This window comes from Bufo gargarizans, chromosome 1, assembly GCF_014858855.1.
Source record: "Bufo gargarizans isolate SCDJY-AF-19 chromosome 1, ASM1485885v1, whole genome shotgun sequence".
Taxonomy (NCBI): Eukaryota; Metazoa; Chordata; class Amphibia; order Anura; family Bufonidae; genus Bufo; species Bufo gargarizans.
In genome coordinates this window covers 80,203,069-80,222,363 of record NC_058080.1, presented here as the reverse complement: position 1 = coordinate 80,222,363, position 19,295 = coordinate 80,203,069, and the positions used below count along the sequence as shown (strand labels likewise).

Here is a 19,295-nt window from a genome sequence, read left to right as displayed (position 1 = left end):
GTGTAACTATCAGTACTTGCCACAGACTTATTTGGGAGCTGTTAAATGATTTATTATACCTGAAATGGAGATACCCTTATTTAGCAGTACCATAGTCACAGTGCAGGACATATCAAACATCACACTGTCTTAGGCATCTGCTGTCATGACTGGAATAAAGTAGGGGAGGAGGAAAGTGCTTTACTAAGTGCTTAACTAGGCTGCTTAAAAAAATAAAAAAAAATAAAAAAAAAAGCGCCTCGGAGCAGACAGAAGATTTTCCACCGACTGCATGATCCTGATAATCTTGTCAGTGCTATCCAGACTTCTATAAAATAACTGACCTCATCCATATACAGCACTATTTGATATCACACCAAAGCTAGGAGAAAAGACTAAAGTTCTACACTCTTGCACACATGTGGTAGGCATGTGTTTCTATGAATTTGGAACCTCCTTTACAACCTCTAACATTTGCTATAAAGTTTACAACAATATGAAAAAGCCTGTACCTACATAGGGGTCCTAGTATCATTTTCGACCCTCATTACGCCCTTACGTAGGAAGTGATTGGCACAATCATGTGTTTCTTTCTAAAGTTTAGTGAATGACTGCATTGTTAATGGTCATATTGTTAAAGACCATGTCCACCGTCACAGCCAAAGCTTTTTTTTTATTGCATCCGAAATTTAAACTGAAAACTGTACAAAAGGTCCTACAATCTCCTAAAGTTATGGGTTTACAGCTTCTATACAGTTCTACTCATCTCCATGGTAACAGACTACAAACAAGATCAGTGTAGTCTTATTAAGCCCAACTCCCCTTCCATTCATCCTCTACAGTAGGGCCACAGGATCAGACTACTAAAAGCTGGTTTATAGTCTGTTACCACAAAAAATACAGTTCTGTATAGGAATTGTACACAGACAATGATTGATTTTTAATTAGGACTATTTGCAATCTTGCTTCAGTTTAAATTACAAAAGCACTGGGCCAATAACGGAGCTTGTTCAGTCAAATATCTGGCTTAGGGCTCATTCAGACGACCGTGCCCTGTTTTGCAGTCTGCAAAACACGTATGCTGCCCGTGTGTGTTCTGCAATTTGCAGAACAGGCAGCCCATTATAGAAATGCCTATTATTGTCTTCAAAGTAGACAAGAGTAGGACATGTTCTATCTTTTTTGTGGGGCCACGGAATGGAGCAACGGATGTGGACATCATACAGTACGGTGTGCTGTCCTCATATTTTCTGGCCCCCACTGAAATGAATGGGTCCGCACCCGTTCCGCAAAAACGGTTGTGTGAATGAGCCTTATTGGTGGGTATGCATGAATGCAACCGACGTAGCATAAAATTTTACAGATTAAAATCTGCTTCCAAACAGTGGGGAATTTCAAATCATTTTTGCATCCAGCAATACAGTAAACGTTATTTTCAGATACAATACGCTAACTTCTATCTAAAATAGACCAGGCGGAACGTCTGCGGGCTGCACCACTGCGTGTAACAATGCAGCCTATCAATTCACTCAAAACAAGGGATGCGAACATCGAGGAGAGTAAACAGTCAACTGATCGGCTCGCACAGATTAGTACAAGTACAACCCACAAAATGACTCTCCCCCCGAACCTAGAGACAACTATCTTCTATAACCAGTGCAGAAAGATATTTGGTAACCTGCTCACTTCTCAGCTTCATCTTTTTTTTACTGTACAGGTTTTAAAGTCCCATAGCCTAATGCCTGTAAGGCAAAAAAAAATAAAAAATGTAATAAGACACTTAACTTACACTTAATACATGTTATGTACAAGATATAAAAAACCTGAACCTCAAAATGAAGGAAAAAAAAAAAAAAGTTATTTCTTTAACGCTAAAAGAATTAAATAAAAATATCCGTATCTGATGTATGAAGTTGAACGATATGAAAGTGATCGTTTAAATGCCATGTGTAGTTTGCATGTTTTTTGGGGGTATTCTGGACCATAAATAGTCTCTATAAATACACCAGCTTCTTCACTGACCAGAGATATTAACTCTTTTCAATAAAAAGCCTACAAGAAAAAAAATCATATATACATTTACATACATGGGGGGGAGACGACTACCCAGTGTGGGTCTTCAGTTGCTGCTCTTCGAACTATTAGGCATTAGCAATATGAGAAGATCCCTTTCAGCAGCAACTGAAAAGCCACGGGTTTACCACTCCTGAACGACACTGAAAACTGGGTATATCAGACAATGACTGAATAGAGTACTATTCATATACACGCGCTTGTATTGCAGGCAAGGTAGAGGCATCTTTTTTTTTTTTCCTTTTTTAAAGCTTTTGCACAAACTTCATATAATCTTAACAAAATAAAAAATTTAAAATGCTGGCCTTTACAAGATTTGACATGCCAAAATAAAAAAAAATATATAAAAAAGAAAACAAAAAATTCCAGCCATTGACCAAAAAAAAAAAAAAAAAAATGATCTTTTTTTCTCTTTTTGTAACCGGAAGATTATAATTAGATTGGAAGCTTGGAACCTGATTATACTTTTGAGAAAGGTAAAAAACAAAAAAAAAATATGAAAAAACTATTTGGTAACAGAAGTGTACTATATGTCATGAATTATAAAAAAAATAAAAAAAGTTATGGTGAAAATGTACCTTTTACTAAAGCTTACACAAGTTTCTTGGTCCATAAAAACTATATTCATGCATTCTAGTTGGAGGTTTCACCTCCGAGCCACATTCTCTGTTTCTGGCCATTATTTTTTTTTCTTCTGAATGAAAATACGGCTTAAAATAGATTTTCAGTGGTGATTTGTATCTACATCAATTTTTTTTTACCCATTTATTATTGTGGCTTAAATTTTTTTTTGCTCGGCACTTGCAAGTTCAAAAGGTTCGGGCAATATGAACAATTATGGAGAAACAATTTTCCCGTAAAAAAGCTCACAATTAATGTATGTTTGAAATAAAAAAAGAAAGGGAGGGGGGAAAAAAAAAGTTCATTTTACATGTCCTTCCATGTAAAAACTTAAAGTCAGCTGAAGTCCAGGTAAAAAAAATAAAATAAATAAGTCTGTGGTTACAACACGACGGCTGCTGCATTTGATGGGACATTGGTAGAATTTGTGCTGACACTTGTGTAACTTCCCTCGCTGTTCGTGCTTGGATCGCTGGCTGCCAGGAGGCTTGAGTTGGCTCGCAGGATCGCTCCAGCTGCACTACAATGAGGCCGAGGTCCAGGCTCTGGGGTGTATGTGAAAGTAAGGCTGGTGGAATATATTATGCCATCGTTCCGGACCAATGTCACCGGGACCTGCACTGGCTGGCGAACCCACCTCCAGCCCTCTCGGAAAGCGGAAATGTCAGGGACGACACACAACATACTTTCGGCACACCTGGGTGGAGGACACAAAAACAGCAGTGTAGTTACAAGAGAATTTCTGTCTTTATAGAACATTCTTTGCGACAAAGTGGAAGGAGGGCGCCTTTCTTTCTCTCACTATGGCATACAGCACCAAGTGAGCTGATTGTGTATGACTGCTACATGAACTAAAAAATTATTTGACAAAGAATAACCTGTCACCTCTCCTGACAAATTTTAGTAACCTACTTGCATCCCCCTTGTAATAGCAATTCTATTCTTATGAATATATTGTGCCATTCCTCCACTACTCCTAAAAGAACAGCATGAATTGCCAATAAAGGTCCAACTGGGTGTCCGTGGATAGTGACACTGGCAGCACTGATTGGATAGTGTTGGACGGTGCAGGGACACACCCCCTACTGGTAGCACTCAGTTGGACCTTTCTTGCAGACTGCTAGCAATATGTTTATAATATACAGGAGCGGCACGTTATCGTCATAAATAGATCCATCACATTTCTATAGCGCCAAAATATTCCTCAGCGCTTTAAAACCAGAGGGTTCATGTACAGACAAAATGTATTACTAAGCTCTGCTCACAAGAGCTTACAATCTATGCTTCTTTTGTACAGTGGCCCAGCCCCCTTAAAGTAAGAGAGTAGATGTAAAGGTCCATGAGGCAGTCACTGGCCAATATCTGTAGTGGTCCTGAGTGCATGGGGTGTGGTGGATACAGCTAGATCAGGTTCAGAGGAATTCCGAGGGGAGAGGGGTAAATGCAGAAGGATTAGATCAGGGGATTTGAATGGCCACACTGAAAACATTTTTTTTTTTTTCCCAGGGGGGTTGCACCTAAAACTGGAGAGCTTTGTGGGTGGGAATGATGACTTTAAATTGAACCCTATACTATATGGGTAACCAGTGGAAAGATTGCCACAGGGTGGAGGCATCAGAGTAGCGGTTAGACAGATAGATAAGGCTACTTTCACTTTCTGCGTTTTTGCTGTCTGGTTTGGAGATTCGGCATGGGATCTCAAAACCACAGCAAAATGCATGCATTTGAATAATACAACCATCTGTATCCAGTCAGAACAGATCCGGTTGTATTATATAAAAAAAAAAAAAAAAAAAAAAAATGGATCCAGCGCCCATTGACGTGACAATGGTTTTAGTTCCAGATATGGTTTCCAGTTTCCCATGGCACACACAAAAACGCTGCTTGCAGTGATTTTGTGTCCGGCATGGGAACACAACAAAACGGAATTCTGGTGCACTCTGTTCCGCTTTGTTCACATTGACAATGAATGAGGACAAAACTGAAGCGTTGTGCTGTGGTTTTGAGACCCCGTGCTGGATCTCAAAACCGGACAGCACAACGCAGATATGAAAGTAGCCTAAGCCTGGCTGCTGCATTCAGGAGCATAGATTGGAGAGGGGAGAGTCTGGTGAGGCGGAGGCCAATTAATAAGAGTTACAGTAATCGAGGCGGGAATGGATCAGGGCAACAATGAGGGTTTTGGTTGTTTCCACAGTAAGAAAGGGCGGATTCTAGAGATGTTTTTAAGGTGCAGTCGACAGGATAAGGCAAGAGATTAAATATAGGGGTAAAGGAAAGAGCAGTGTCAAGCATAACAACAAAACTGTTACTTTATTTTTTGTTTTGATCAGTTTTGCAGTTAAAATAGGATGCTGCAGGGAACAAACACTATGCAGGCTACTTGTTCTGTTGAACGGTATCCAGAGCAATACTGGTTTTTACACAACCAAAGTCGTCAAAGGCAATAATAACAACCGTCCCGGTTCTCTGGACTCCAGAAGGAAAGAAGTTGTAATGTTCTGATATAAACCCAGTAGTGTTAAATTAAGGAGAACCTGATGTTGCTATGCAAATTCATATATCACACCCCAAAATCAGTTTTGTACCCGGGGGTAGAGTTCCGCTCACTAAAAGTGCCAGATACCACTTTATGATTGATGGTGCTTATAAAAGTGAAAAATGAAACTCAGAGATACAGAAAATACATGAAATAAAAGTCAAACGTACCTATACATCGTCTCTGCCTCCACATCCCCAAACCAAACTCGCAAATTTGGCGTAAAGTTCTGACCTGTTAGTTCCAACATTGCTACATCTCCACCTCCATTCAGCTGCAAGACAGGGAAGGAATAAGTGTATTTCTGCAAACCTTACAGATACCAAACCTAAATAAATGGAAACGTCATCTGTATATGATAGATAGATCTATATCTAGCAATGCTGGAGTTCTCTCCCTTTTTAGCTTTGCTGTGTAGATTGGGACAGAAGTAGGACTGTGCTGCTGGAGGCCTGGATAATGTCTGCATCAGTTCTGCAATGTTGCACAAAGGATGTGGACCTATTCATTTCAATGGGGCGCAAAAGATGCAGACAGCACACCGTGAGCTGTCCGCATCAGTATTGATGTTCCGTGGCCCAGCAAAAAAAATTAGAACATGTCCTATTCTTGTCCATATTTGTGAACAAGATAGAATATCCTTCTCCATGATAGAAATGCCTATGCCGCAAAATGCAGAAGGCACATGGCCGGTAGCTGTGATTTGTGGATATGCAATTTGCGGTCTGCAAAAAAAGTTTACAGTATACAGTCCTGTGAATTATCCCTTAGGCAGGACACTAGCACTACACACAGATACAGCTTTGTGTGCATCTCCCCCATCATTGGGGAAGGGGCCGTGCTCCATTATATCCCATAGACTGTAATAAATCAGACATTTGTCTGTTAATTAAACCTCACTCTTTGCAGCAGCCACAAAGCATCTCCCACCCCGTTGTACTGTCTGAACAGGAAGTTTGTGTGTAGGCAGATTAAAGCAGAAATCCCCTTTTGTTATCACAGTCTGATCCATCAGTAATTGTGTTTCATCCAACGCAGAGTTTCGGTTTTCTATTATAAAAGGTGACTACTGTCGTTTACACCACAGCACTATAATGTTTGGCGTCAGCCCTGTACTTCTATTTCTGTACAGTATTCATGTAGCTTCAATTAACGGTCAGCTCCTGGAGCATCTCTTTGTGCATTGTGAAGTTCCTCTGTTATTCCTCCTGGAAAAGTATACATTATACAACTGTGTTATTATTCCCCTTATCAATAGGGTGTGACACGTTGTTCTGATGACTGGATCAGATTGTGTCAATTAATTAAGGGACGTCAACTAATTTATACATGTCCAGAAAGAGCAGCAGATCCACAGGTTAAAGGGGAAAAAATAAAGAAAATAAAAAAAGTTGCAAGGAATATAGGTTTCTTTATGGTATCCCCATCTGGAAAAGCATGGCATACGCACAGGCTATGCCACAAGTGTCCTTCAAGAATGGGGTCCTGTTTCATGGCCTCTGAACACATAGGTGTTCTGTCCATTTATTTATTTTTCTACGGATGTTCCGAAAATCACACTCTTGGCTCCTGTGGATATACCATAAATGTCCAGATGGGAATAACCATTTAATTTCTAACCCCAAAAAAATGTATATCTAGGATTCCTATGCACAGTGAGACTGCAATCACGAACACTTTTAATTCAGTTTTTTTTTAGGCAAAACTCCTGCATACATGCCCTTCAATTTGGATCCATGTTCTGCTTTGGGCTCCAAAAAAATATTTTTTTATTTTATTTTCTTAAAAAAAAAAAAAATTAAGACTGCACCCAAAACAGCATGTGTGAATCCAGCTTAATACAGCGTAGTATGGATGCCAAAGATTTGGTGCTAGGAATGAGACTGAGGGTCTAAGCAGGTTAACCTTTTCCAAACAAAACCTCTAGTGACAAATCCTGAGGGGACCTGGCCAAAATTCTGGCACCCTGATATGGAGCTGCCATGTGTGTTCTCCAGCTTCTCACACAGGAGCAGCTGTAGGACAGCCTTAATCTGTTAGCTATACTGACACTTATGGCGCCATTTTTTGTCACTCCGACACCCAGCTCCCCCGCCAAGCCGGTGTATGAAGTGTGCCATCTCCAGTCTCTTCCTGCTTGCTGTAGATATAGATGCGATGAGCAGGAAGACAGACAGGAGACAGCACGCGCCTTCTCTTCCTACAGCTGATACTCCGATACTGAGGATAGGTCATCAATATTAAAAGCCTGGAAAACCCCTATAAAGGCTTCATTATACAGCCGAGGACGCGGACCCTGAAGAGCATTTCTGTTCAATAGAAGGCCTGAGGAAACGTGTTGACGCGAAACGGCCGTCGCCGCCTGTGGTGCCACTCTGCACCCCTGCTGCCATTGCATTGGATGAAAATAAAGACCATTTGAGTGCCATTGTTACTCTTGCATGTTGGAGTATTTTTCTGTTCAATATTCTGAAACTGAGCATTAAACATCAGAGTATTAGAGATACTTGAAACCCATTCCCCAAAGCATCCTTACCTGAAGACTTTCTACGACAGGCACAGGGGTCACAGGTGCGTGTACTGGCCCCATGCCTTCATAGAACGTGTATTCTGCCTTATCCGTGCTAATAATTGTCCACGAAGCACCGTCATTTATCATCTCTTTGTTTGGCTCTTTGGGGCATGGAGTGGCCTTATGGTGAGAAAAAAATAAAATAAAAACTTCAGTCAGATGCACAAAACGTTAGACAGCCGCAGAGTCGAAGGTAAGTGATGAGAACACGTGGCATCAGCAAGACCCTTGGGTCCATGGAGGCATATCGTGGTGGTATATTTTCAGTCGGTATATTACAGCTCCACCTACGGACATGATTTTTACTGAGGGGTAAGGCTTTTTCTTGTGGATGCATTTTATTTATTAAATATTTGTTATATTGTCCCAGTCAGTGGTAGTTTGTATCTTTTAAATTATAGCGTGAAATTAAAATATCAGCCCAGTTTATTGCTCTGAAAGTGCCAGCTGAATAAAAAGTGCACAAACTGGGGTCTCCCAACACAGATGCTGCTATTTATCCCTGTGAAATTAATGGCAACCACACTGAAGTTTTCTTGTCATTATCAGTTTTTTATTTTTAAAAGGAACACTAGAGAAAACTTCTTCCCTTCATCTCCCCAATTTTGTCAAATTTTTTTTCCTCAGAACTTAAACTGAGAAGTATATAAGGAAATCTTCTCTATGTTTCCCAAGAGCCCAGCCATGTCCCCACTCCTCCTCTTCACTGTCCTGTATGTGGCTATAAGACAACCTGAAGGAGCAGCAGCATTCCCCCTGCCATCCACCGACCAAAGATGGAAGAGATCAGCAGGAGACTTCGAAAAAACTGTGATCGATTTTAATTTCCATTTTATGGCCCAGTTCACATGTCAGACATTTGGTTAGTCTTTTCCATCAGTGACTGAGCCAAAACCAGAAGTGGAGCTACACAGAGATAAGGTTACATGGTTAATACGGTTGGAAAAAAAAAAAAAAAAAAGACCTAAGTCCATCAAGTTCAACCAGGGGATAGATGGGGATGTGAATCACAGAAGGAATGGAAGGTCTAAAGGAAAGATTTGCATCTGCTCTGTGTTAATAACTTACTCCTGTTTTTGGCTCACAACCACGGAAGGAAATTATTGACCAAAACACTGAAGTGTGACCTAGGCCTTAGCATTCCTAACTTGTGTAGTACGGTTATCAGAATATTTACCAAAGTTGTAAGGAGGGCGGTTACCAAAGAAAGAACAGAAGCTATTACAGGAGAAGCTATAAGGAAAACACTCACTTGAAACTGGATTATTCGTTCCTGAGAAAGGCATAGGTACATTCTCTCTGTGTCCTTCAGGTAGAATGCACATTTGTGGAGCTGAGAAACAGGATCATCTGCATCTAACAAGGCCGTCTGTTTATCCACCTTCCGGATAATCTGCAAAATACGACACACGTGTGACAATGGTATTCTAACAAACGCCAGATGAAATGTGTTAAAGGGAGTCTGTAAGCACATTTATGGCTACCAAGCTACTCCTAATGTAGAGCAGGACACCTAGGAACATGTCCAAACCGCAGCGAGCATACAGTGCACGTGTCAGGCACCGTTCTCAAACAGGATGGAAATTACATCCTATAAGGCTGTGCAATGTCAATCAAGGGATAGGGGTTATAGACATGTCTACCACACCCTCGGAGCATTTGATGGTTATTTGGAAAACCCTTGGAGCACCAGATAATTTACATACAGAATTAATTTTGTTTTCTTGGCTATTAAGGTGGTGTCCATGAATGTGTTGACAGGAAATAAATGACTACTTACCAGCCTAGGGAGTGCCATGCCAGTAACCGAACATACAAGTTTTACTGTCTGGCCATAATGTATGTAACCATCGCGCACTGTGAATTCCTCTCCTTCAGATTCTTCATCGTCCACTAGAGAAACCACATACAAATATCTTACAGCCCCAGGAGATGGTTATGTAAATAGCCGGGGTCATCAGTGACCCACTGTCCTTACAAGTCAATCATACGTCAGGCATTACTAGCACCTGTTATGTCAGGTGAAGCTAGGACCAAAACACAAGGCTGCACTTACAAAGATGGATGTAGAACGCTCCCCACTGTTGCGAACTGGCGTGGAAATTTCCACCTTCGACGTGCAAATATCTTGTACTGACTGTCTGTGATCGCAGGCGGTTGAACAGTGCCACTTTTGTCCCTGATGCAATACATACTGCAAGAGAGAAAGGTCCCAGAAATTACAGCACAGCCGATTAAATACTGCAGACTATTAGGGCTCTTTCACACGAGCGTGATGGATTGGCTCCGGATGCATTCAGTGAAACTCGCACCATTTTGCAAGCAAGTTCTATCAGTTTTGTCTGCGAATGAGTTTTGATGCATTTTTCATACGCGTGATAAAAAAACTGAAGGCTTACAAACAACATCTCTTAGCAACCATCAGTAAAAAAACGCATCGCACCTGCTTCCGGTTGCCATGCGATTTTACTGAAGCCCCATTCACTTCTATAGGGGAAGGGCTGCGTGAAAAACGCAGAATATAGAACATGCTGCGTTTTTCACGCAACGCTGAACTGATGTGTGAAAAAAATACACAGACCCATTGAAAAGAAAGGGTCAGGATTCAGTGCGGGTGCAATGCGTTCACATCACGCATTGCACCTGCATGGAAAACTCGCTCGTGTGAAAGAGGCCTTAGACTTTAACCTCAGTCAGTTAGCACATAATACCTTTATAATGAGAGACTTTTTTTGCGAAAATCTGGCTTACTGATCACATTAACCACCTAACTGTTTTGCCCGAACTCCGCTTCCGGCTGTTGGAAAAGTACTTACTTGTTCTGCCGGAGCTGAGCTTGGGCAGAAGTGGAAGGGGGCTGCTTTAGCTGCTCATATCTCATGATTGGTATCAGCTAGAGACGTGGTCTTGTTTTAAAGCTGGTATTCCAGGCCTTTATACAACACCAAAATGACAACATTAGCCCAAGATAAGGAGATATCACTGTTAGAAATCAAGTCGGCAAAAATGGCTAGTAAAACCTGCTTTTACTTTCACCTGTATTCACTGCTTCCCGATTTCTGATACCTTCCCAAGTACCAAAAATCGTTCTGGTATTGTTTGAAAGCCCATATCTCTAGCTGCTACCAAATCAGAGATATGAGCAGCTAAAGCAGCACTCCCTGTCAGTCTGGAGGAGGAGCGGGTGAAGATACTGACCCACATAAAGTTATGTTATTTTTACCACACAGTGAACACCGTAAATAAATTCCACAAAATGTCAAAATTGCATGCATTTTTTCTTTCCCCCTAAAAATAAATTAATAAGTTATTTAATACACTATATATACACACACCCCGAAATGCTTCCTAGAAAGCTTACAACTCATCTCACAAATTAAAAAAATAAATTTAGAAGAAATTTTTTTTAAAGTCATGACTGCTGGAATACAAAGGCGGAAAACTACTATTTTTGGTCCTTAAGGCTAAAATTAATTATGTCACTAAGGGGTTAAAAATTAAATTATGTCCCCTGAGTTGTGTCAAGACTTACTGCAGACACAAAAAATAAAAAGAATTTTTATTTATTTTTATAAGACTTTTTGGGGAGGGTTTTTCCAATGTTAATGTGACTTCTAGGTGGTTAATACATACACCCAAAGTCTAGTGGGGTCATTTATCAAACGGGTGCAAATTAGTACAGGCTTAATTGCCCATAGCAACCAATGAGATTTCACCTTTCATTTTCCTAAAGAGCTGTGAAAAATGAAATCTTGGTTGATTGGTTGCTATGGGCAACTCAGCCAGTTCTACTTTACACCAGTTTGATAAATGACCCCATAGGTTCCCATGGAATTAACAGGGCACAAAACCAAACCACAGTCCCAGCTGACATGATAGAGGGCTAGTTGTAAGAAACATTACTGACGACTGAGCCACCGTGATGTCCACAGGCTTTTAATTTAATGTATTGTAAGCATTTACATGACAATATCACAACTTCCATTAGGGTATGATCACACAGCGGTAGAAATCCAAGGCTGACCCTCATATTTCTGCATCTTGCATGCCGCGGGTCCGCCCGCACCTTAAAGGGAATAAAGGGAATGTGTCATCAGAAAATGACCTATTGTTTAAATCACGTTTTTTGATAAAACTTTTTTTTTATTTTCCATGTCACTATGTAAAAAAAATATATAAAAAAAAAAATACTAAAATCGTGTTGTTTTCCCACTGACCACTAGTAATAAAATCTTTTAAAACTTCCTGTTCTGTACAGGTCACTTTTCAGCAGTCATCACATTATCATTAATACAGTGACAGTCCTATGTATAGGTAACACAGGATCCACCATTCACAATAGGTGATATCAGAGCTTATCTGCTCCCTCCTGATCGGACCTGGTCTACAAAACTCCCCCATAGAAGCCCCATCCAGTCTACTGTCTATGTGGATGCTCTCAAAGAACGAGAAGTCTTTTAGGCTTAGTGGCCAGTGCGAAAAATGCAAGATTTGGGGATTTTTATAAAATATTAGTATAGTGCAATGAAAAAATAAAAATATAAAAAAAATATATAAAAAAATGTCCAAGATAAAAACTTGATTTAAACAATAGGTATTTTACTGATGACACATTCCCTTTAAAGGGGTTGTCCAGTTTTTACTATTGATGACCTATCTTCAGGATAGGTCATCAATATCAGATCAGCGGGGTCCGACACCTGGCACCGCCCACCGATCAGCTGTTTGAAGAGAAGGCAGTGCTCTGTTTACCTGCTCACTGCAGTGGTGAGCGGTTTAATTACAAGCATGGCGTCCCTATTCACTTCTAGGGGATGGCTTGGTCTGTTCAAGTGAATACTACAGAGTCGTCTTCAACCAGCTAATCGGTGGGGGTGCCAGACACCCACCGATCTGATATTGGTGATCTATCCTAAGGATAGGTCATCAATAGTAAAAAGCAGACAACCCCTTTAGGGTCCATTCAGTGGGGAAAACCAACATGCAGACACCCTCCACAGTTAATAGTGGTTCCACACAGACATGTCCCTTCTTGACTTGGTCTGAAAATCTGCATGGAAATCATCCAAATCCTTTTAAAAGGAAGCGCCGATTTACGTTGACAACATATTTTGTAGGATTCTTTGCAATGAAATCTAGAGACCAAAACCGCTGTGTAAATGAGCCCTTAAGGGGGTTTGTGTTCACTGCTAAAACTTTTGGAGGCAAGAAATGACAAAAGCAACACTATGACCAATACGACCCAGTTACATCCCCCGTAGCTCCAGCGCTGCCCATCAGTTTCTGTGTGCAATACAGCAGCAAAGACATGCCTGTCAAACCACGTGACCACTGCAACAAATCTCAGGGTTCAGTGGTGCAGGGTACTGCGATTGGCTGAGGTGGTCACGTGGGTAGACAGGCATGTCTGCAGTAAAGTATACAAAAACTGTCAGGGACCACAGAAGCGGTGGTAATGGGCAGCAGGAGATTTAACAGGCGAGTACTGGCTATTTGTTTTAATTTACCTGGAAAACTCTTAAGAATAAGGGTGAACACTAGGGATGAGCGAATAGACTTCGGATGAAACATCCAAAGTCGATTCGCATAAAACTTCGTTCTAATACTGTACGGAGGAGGAGCTCTGGGTTCTGAGTGGAGAGAATGTATCAGACAAGCGGAGGAAATAGAGTGGTCCCTCAGGATCACCATGGCCATATCTTTAGTGGCGGTCCAGCAGCTCCTCTTTACGGCACAGTGTGGTACTACATGTTCTGTACTGCCCTGTCTGTACCAGGATGAGCTGCTGCATGTTATTTTTCTGGTACATCAATGTACTATGCAAGACCCTGAAGAAGTTCCTGTCCTCACCATAGAAAGTGATTTACATCTTCCAGCAGATATTCCTGACTGTTATACAGAAGGACTTGTTTTATATGTCAGGGGTCATCTAATTTTTCTTAAAAACTTTTTTTTTTTTTCATTTTAGGATGACATTTTTGGGCTTTGGAGCCAATTGCTGGTTTTCCATAGAGTTCAGGACTTGAGTTACAATGGTTACAACATACAATGGTCGTCCCGGAACCAACTCGGGGGACACAATTTACAATGATCCAGACTGATGGTGGAGATACTTACAGTCTGCATTCTTCAGTGACTGCTTCTTTTTCGATGGCTTCGAGATGACCTTGATACGTTTGCTGAGGAACACACCAATGTCGTCACTATTCCCGTAGAACATTTTCACCGATAACATGAAGTGCTTTCTCTTGTCAGAGTCAGATATGTACAGGGTTTTGGCAGTGCAATAGTTCTGGGGGGAGAAATTAGCACATTTAATAAAACATAAAATACGTAACATCTTACATAAAGCAGATGCCTCTGGTGTAGAAGGATCTCCAGTCCAACACTTCATGTGTGATATAGCAGGGGACCTTCTAAACAATCTTTCACAGAACTGACTCACACAGCATTATAAGAGCGCACGGTCTGCATTTAAAGTTCTCCATTGTGTCTGGCCCTAGAGAAAAGGGCTGCATGCTACAGCAACGAGAAAGGGTTGGCTTGTGGTTACTTTCAGCTTCTATATCATAGTGTGCGCTCGTATTCATTACGGGGACCCTATATCATATGTAAGAGGGTAAAGCTGCCAGCAAGAGAGGACCGATCCCACTATTGACATGTCCGTCTTAGTAAATGCTAGTCCTCCCCATGAAATAATCCTGCAGCATCTTTTCCCATAACTCTGCAGTGCACCATTTCTCTGTATGAATACTCTCAACTGGGAATTACTATTAACCTTGTAGGAAAGGTTTTCACGGTCCCCTTCTATTGATGACCTGTCCACATCTGATTGTCAGGCGTCTGACACTCCGCTGATCAGCTGTTCAGCAGTAGTGGTCTCTATTCACCTCAATGGGTAAGCAGCTCTGTCCACTACACAGAGCTGATTGGCAGAAGTGCAGGGTGTAGGACCCCTGCCAATCAGATACTGATGGCCTATCCTTAGGACAGTCCATCAATAAAGAATCAGAAAGACTCTTTAAAAGGTTGTTCCCCTACACAGTCTGACACCGTCCAAACATTGACCTTCTGTCTGATTTTTAAAAGGGATTTTCGGATAATTTTTTTTACTGAGGACCTATCCTCAGGTGGGGTCTGATACACGGGACGCCTGCCGATCAGCTGTTTGAGAAGGCACCAGCGTCTCCAGGGTCATGTGACATTAACGGGTTTCTCTGGAAATTAAGAAAGTGAAAATACTTAAATATTACTTCATTATAAATATATTACCAAATACCTTTTATTAGTTATAATGGCTTGTTTTGTCAGGGGAGCAATCATTAGGAAAAATAAAAATGCCCACCATCCTACTAGTACACAAAACCTGTCCTGATTAAACAGGAGGACAAGTCAAAGAGCTGTCTCAACTTCGCTTGTCAGGGATTATGATCCTGAATACAGTTTAATATGATATTCAGCTGAATCTCTGTAGGAATGGAGTTCATGAGGATACATGAAGTACAGAGGTTAGTGGGGGTGTAGATAATGAGCAGCAGCACTTGTCTCAGTCTGTCCTCTGTACTTCATGTCTCCTCATGAACTCCATTCCTACAGAGATTCAGCTGAAGATCATATTAAACTGTATTCAGGATCATAATCCCTGACAAGCAGAGAGGAAGATAAGGTAGCTCAGTGTTGTAAAGTAACTTGTCCTGCTGTGTTATTAGAACAGCGGCCATTTTATTTCTCCTAATGATTGCTCCCCAGTCAAAATGAACCATTAAAACTAATGAAAAGGTATCTGGGAATATATTTATACTAAAGTAACATTTAAGTCTTTTCATTTTCTTAAATCCCGGAGAACACCTTTCAGTTGATCGGTCACATGGCTTAGGCGCAGCTCAGCCCCAGTGAAGTGAATACCTAACACACCCAATATACAATGTACGGCACTGTGCTTGGTGAGCAGAGAAGGCCGTGGCGCTACTGCGAGAGACACTGCTGATCAGCAGCGGTCCCAAGTGTCAGAGCCCCCATTGATCAGATACTGATGACAGAAGATAGGTGATCAGTAAAAGACTCTCGGAAGACCCCTTTAAGGTGCATAACATATTGATAAAGGGAATGGTAACAACCAGTTGTCCATACATTGATACCCTTACAGGAGGAACTACAGAGGAACAGTACAATGCAGACAGTCTGGTCAAGAGAGCTGCAGGTCCTGTTAAATTTAAACAACTTTGCCAAAAGACTCACGGAATCTGACAGCTACTCAAGAAGTGAGCGAAAAGTCTTCTCATCTATGACTACTTACCTTTCCTTCCAGGTTCAGCTGCTGCATCTCTTGCTCACTGTTCCCGATGCCAATGAAGGCACAAGGCTGGGACTCTTGCTCAGAGCAGCCATCTCGCTCCATCTGTTCTTTCTTTTTCTTCCATCCGCTACCCATGAGATAGACACAAGGGGGAGGGCAAAAGAACCTGCAAGGGGTTAAAAGTAGAGTTAATAAATAATCAGAAAGGCAGTCCGCATCAGATCCAAGTCTAAACTTAGGGCTCTTTCACACCTGCGTTCTTTTCTTCCGGCATAGAGTTCCGTCGTCGGGGCTCTATGCCGGAAGAATCCTGATCAGTTTTATCCTAATGCATTCTGAATGGAGTGAAATCCGTTCAGGATGCATCAGGATGTCTTCAGTTCCGGAACGGAACGTTTTTTGGCCGGAGAAAATACCGCAGCATGCTGCGCTTTTTGCTCCGGCCAAAAATCCTGATCACTTCCCGCAAGGCCGGATCCGGAATTAATGCCCATTGAAAGGCATTAATCCGGATCCGGCCTTAAGCTAAACGTCGTTTCGGCACATTGCCGGATCTGACGTTTAGCTTTTTCTGAATGGTTACCATGGCTGCCAAGACACTAAAGTCCTGGCAGCCATGGTAAAGTGTAGTGGGGAGCGGGGGAGCAGTATACTTACCATCTGTGCGGCTCCCCGGGCGCTCCAGAGTGACATCAGGGCGCCCCACGCGCATGGATGACGTGATCGCATGGCACGTCATCCATGCGCATGGGGCGCTCTGACGTCATTCTGGAGCACCCCGGGAGCCGCGCGGACTGTAAGTATACCGCTCCCCCGCTCCTACTATGGCAACCAGGACTTTAATAGCGTCCTGGCTGCCATAGTAACACTGAACGCATTTTAAAGACTGATCCGTCTTCAAATGCTTTCAGTTCACTTGCGTTTTTCCGGATCCGGCGTGTATGTCCGGCAAATGGAGTACACGCCGGATCCGGACAACGCAAGTGTGAAAGAGCCCTTAGGCAAGCAGTGACGCAGAGGCAGGAATATCCGTGACTGGACAGAATTGCTGAGTCTTGGAAAGTGGGGTGGGATGCTTTGTGGGGACTACATCAGTGGGCAAACCCACCTCATAGGCCACATTTACTAATGCGTATGCTCCTAGATTCTGGCGTAAATTACACCCATAGCACAGTTTTAATGTACAGTCACACAAACGTATGCATTTGGAGGTCCGCAAAACGCAGATCTGCAAAGTACAGATGACGTTCATGTGAAATCCGTTTTTTTGCTGACCCATGGACTTCTATGGATCCGTGAACAGCATTTTGCAGCCAAGTACAGAACATGTTCTATCCTTAGCGGAACAGACATACGGATGTCTTCTGTGCGCTTTCCATATCTGTTCCACAAAGTATAGAACATAAGCTTTTCTTGGCAGCAAAATACACTAAAGTCAATGGATCTGCAAAAAAATAAAAAAATAAAATGTATGCAACAAGTCATCTGTATTTAGGGGATCTGTTTTTTTCGGACCTCAAAATACCTATGGTTGTGTGAATGCTGTCAAGAAAGGGTGCGACTTACTAGAAAAGGGCACAACTGCATGGTAAGGGGGCAGGGCCTAATAAGCACCACAATTCTGCCGTAAAATTGTATCTCAAAGTAAGCCAAACAATAGGTGGTGCGCCTATCCCTGCACCAGATGCATCACCCGGCCTGAGCTGCCGTGATGTTCTGTCTAATCTTAAACTATCAGATTAGGAAATCTGCCCCATTATTTCTGAATGGAAATCTGTGCCGCAGTGAAATCCCTGTCGCAGAAACAAAACAAAAAACAAAAAAGGGACATGATAGTTCTTGCCGTAGACATGGTGGCTAACTCCATGTGCGTTTCTGACGCAGATTCTGGATTTTTTGGAACAGAAAAATAAACCGCGAGATGAAAATACCCCTGTAGAATTGCACCACCTATATCTATACATGCGTAATAAAGAAACAGGCATCAGTCCAGTTCAGCATGAGCTCAGCACAATTACATACCGCACTCACTGTGGGTAATTACACAAGTCCCTGTGGCCCTGCAACACTTGGCTAAAGAGTCAGAAAAAGTTCACCAGAATTTCACATCAGTGGGTAGCGCTTTCCTATAGCCACTAGGTGGCGCACTTGCACACATGACCGCCTGGGAGGGTTACTGCTGTGAAATGCTTCAGAAAAATACTGGAAACAAGACCAGATCCTAAATAAAAGTTGTTTTTTTTTTGTTTTTTTTAGGTTTTATTAGGAGGTGAAAACAACTAAACGGTCAAGGTCAAAATATAACAACTGATATGGAGTCAAAGGTCTTAAAGTTTTATCTTGTAGTGCTCATGGATCTACAGACAAACTAATTTCAGCCTCTAGGGTGGAAACCAGGAACAGTCTGAAAATATGCCAACTTATACAGCTGTAAGTTTTTTTACTGCTGTATAGATTATATTTAAAAAAAAAAAACACGCATACACACAGCACAGAAACCCCCATGCAGATATTGCCCTGGTCGATAGTCCAAATGTAGATCCACCAGGTCACCTTAAATATGCTGACAAGGTATGGAGAAAGCAAATCAGTGCTGTGAAGAGTGCTCGGGGACATGTCCTATTAACAAACTGTCTTGTTCATACATTTCAAGGAGGAATAACCGAGGAAAGTCAATGCACACTTCAAAGAAAAGATGCTCTGGTGTTATTTCAAGGAGAATAAATGTACTTACTTAAAGGGATTCTGTCATGACATTTGAGGCCTATAACCTAAACATATGGCCAGGTCCCTACTAATAAGGCTACTTTCACACCTGCGTTCAGGTGTCCGCTCGTGAGCTCCGTTTGAAGGGGTTCACAAGCGGCCCTGAACGCAGCCGTCTGGCCCTAATGCATTCTCAGTGGAGGCGGATCCACTGAGAATGCATCCGCCTGCCAGCGCTCAGCCTCCGCTCCGCTCAGTGAGCAGACACCTGAACGCTGCAAGCAGCGTTCGGGTGTCCGCCTGGCCGTGCGGAGGCGAGCGGATCCGTTCCGACTTACAATGTAAGTCAATGGGGACGGATCCGCTTGAAGATGACACCATATGGCTCAATCTTCAAGCGGATCCGTCCCCCATTGACTTTCAATGTAAAGTCTGAACGGATCAGCTCAGGCTACTTTCACACTTAGAAAATTTTTCTAAGTTATAATGCAGACGGATCCGTTCTGAAC

The 19,295-nt window shown here is 42.0% G+C and overlaps 1 protein-coding gene across 2 annotated transcripts in view; it reads right to left on the bottom strand.

Annotated features, from left to right (window-relative positions):
* Positions 1 to 1,184: 1,184 nt before the first annotated feature.
* The window catches only part of RBPJ (recombination signal binding protein for immunoglobulin kappa J region), a 71,429-nt gene continuing 53,318 nt past the window's right edge, over positions 1,185 to 19,295 (bottom strand). For both annotated transcript variants that reach the window (XM_044284595.1, XM_044284514.1), the window contains exons 4-11: positions 16,081 to 16,246; positions 13,902 to 14,076; positions 9,841 to 9,978; positions 9,565 to 9,677; positions 9,037 to 9,177; positions 7,749 to 7,904; positions 5,383 to 5,486; positions 1,185 to 3,370 (exon numbers count right to left, since the gene is read on the bottom strand). In XM_044284595.1, the coding sequence (XP_044140530.1) occupies positions 3,055 to 3,370; positions 5,383 to 5,486; positions 7,749 to 7,904; positions 9,037 to 9,177; positions 9,565 to 9,677; positions 9,841 to 9,978; positions 13,902 to 14,076; positions 16,081 to 16,246 (1,309 nt within the window). In that variant the 3' untranslated portion in view covers positions 1,185 to 3,054. The remainder of the gene's footprint in view (positions 3,371 to 5,382; positions 5,487 to 7,748; positions 7,905 to 9,036; positions 9,178 to 9,564; positions 9,678 to 9,840; positions 9,979 to 13,901; positions 14,077 to 16,080; positions 16,247 to 19,295) is intronic.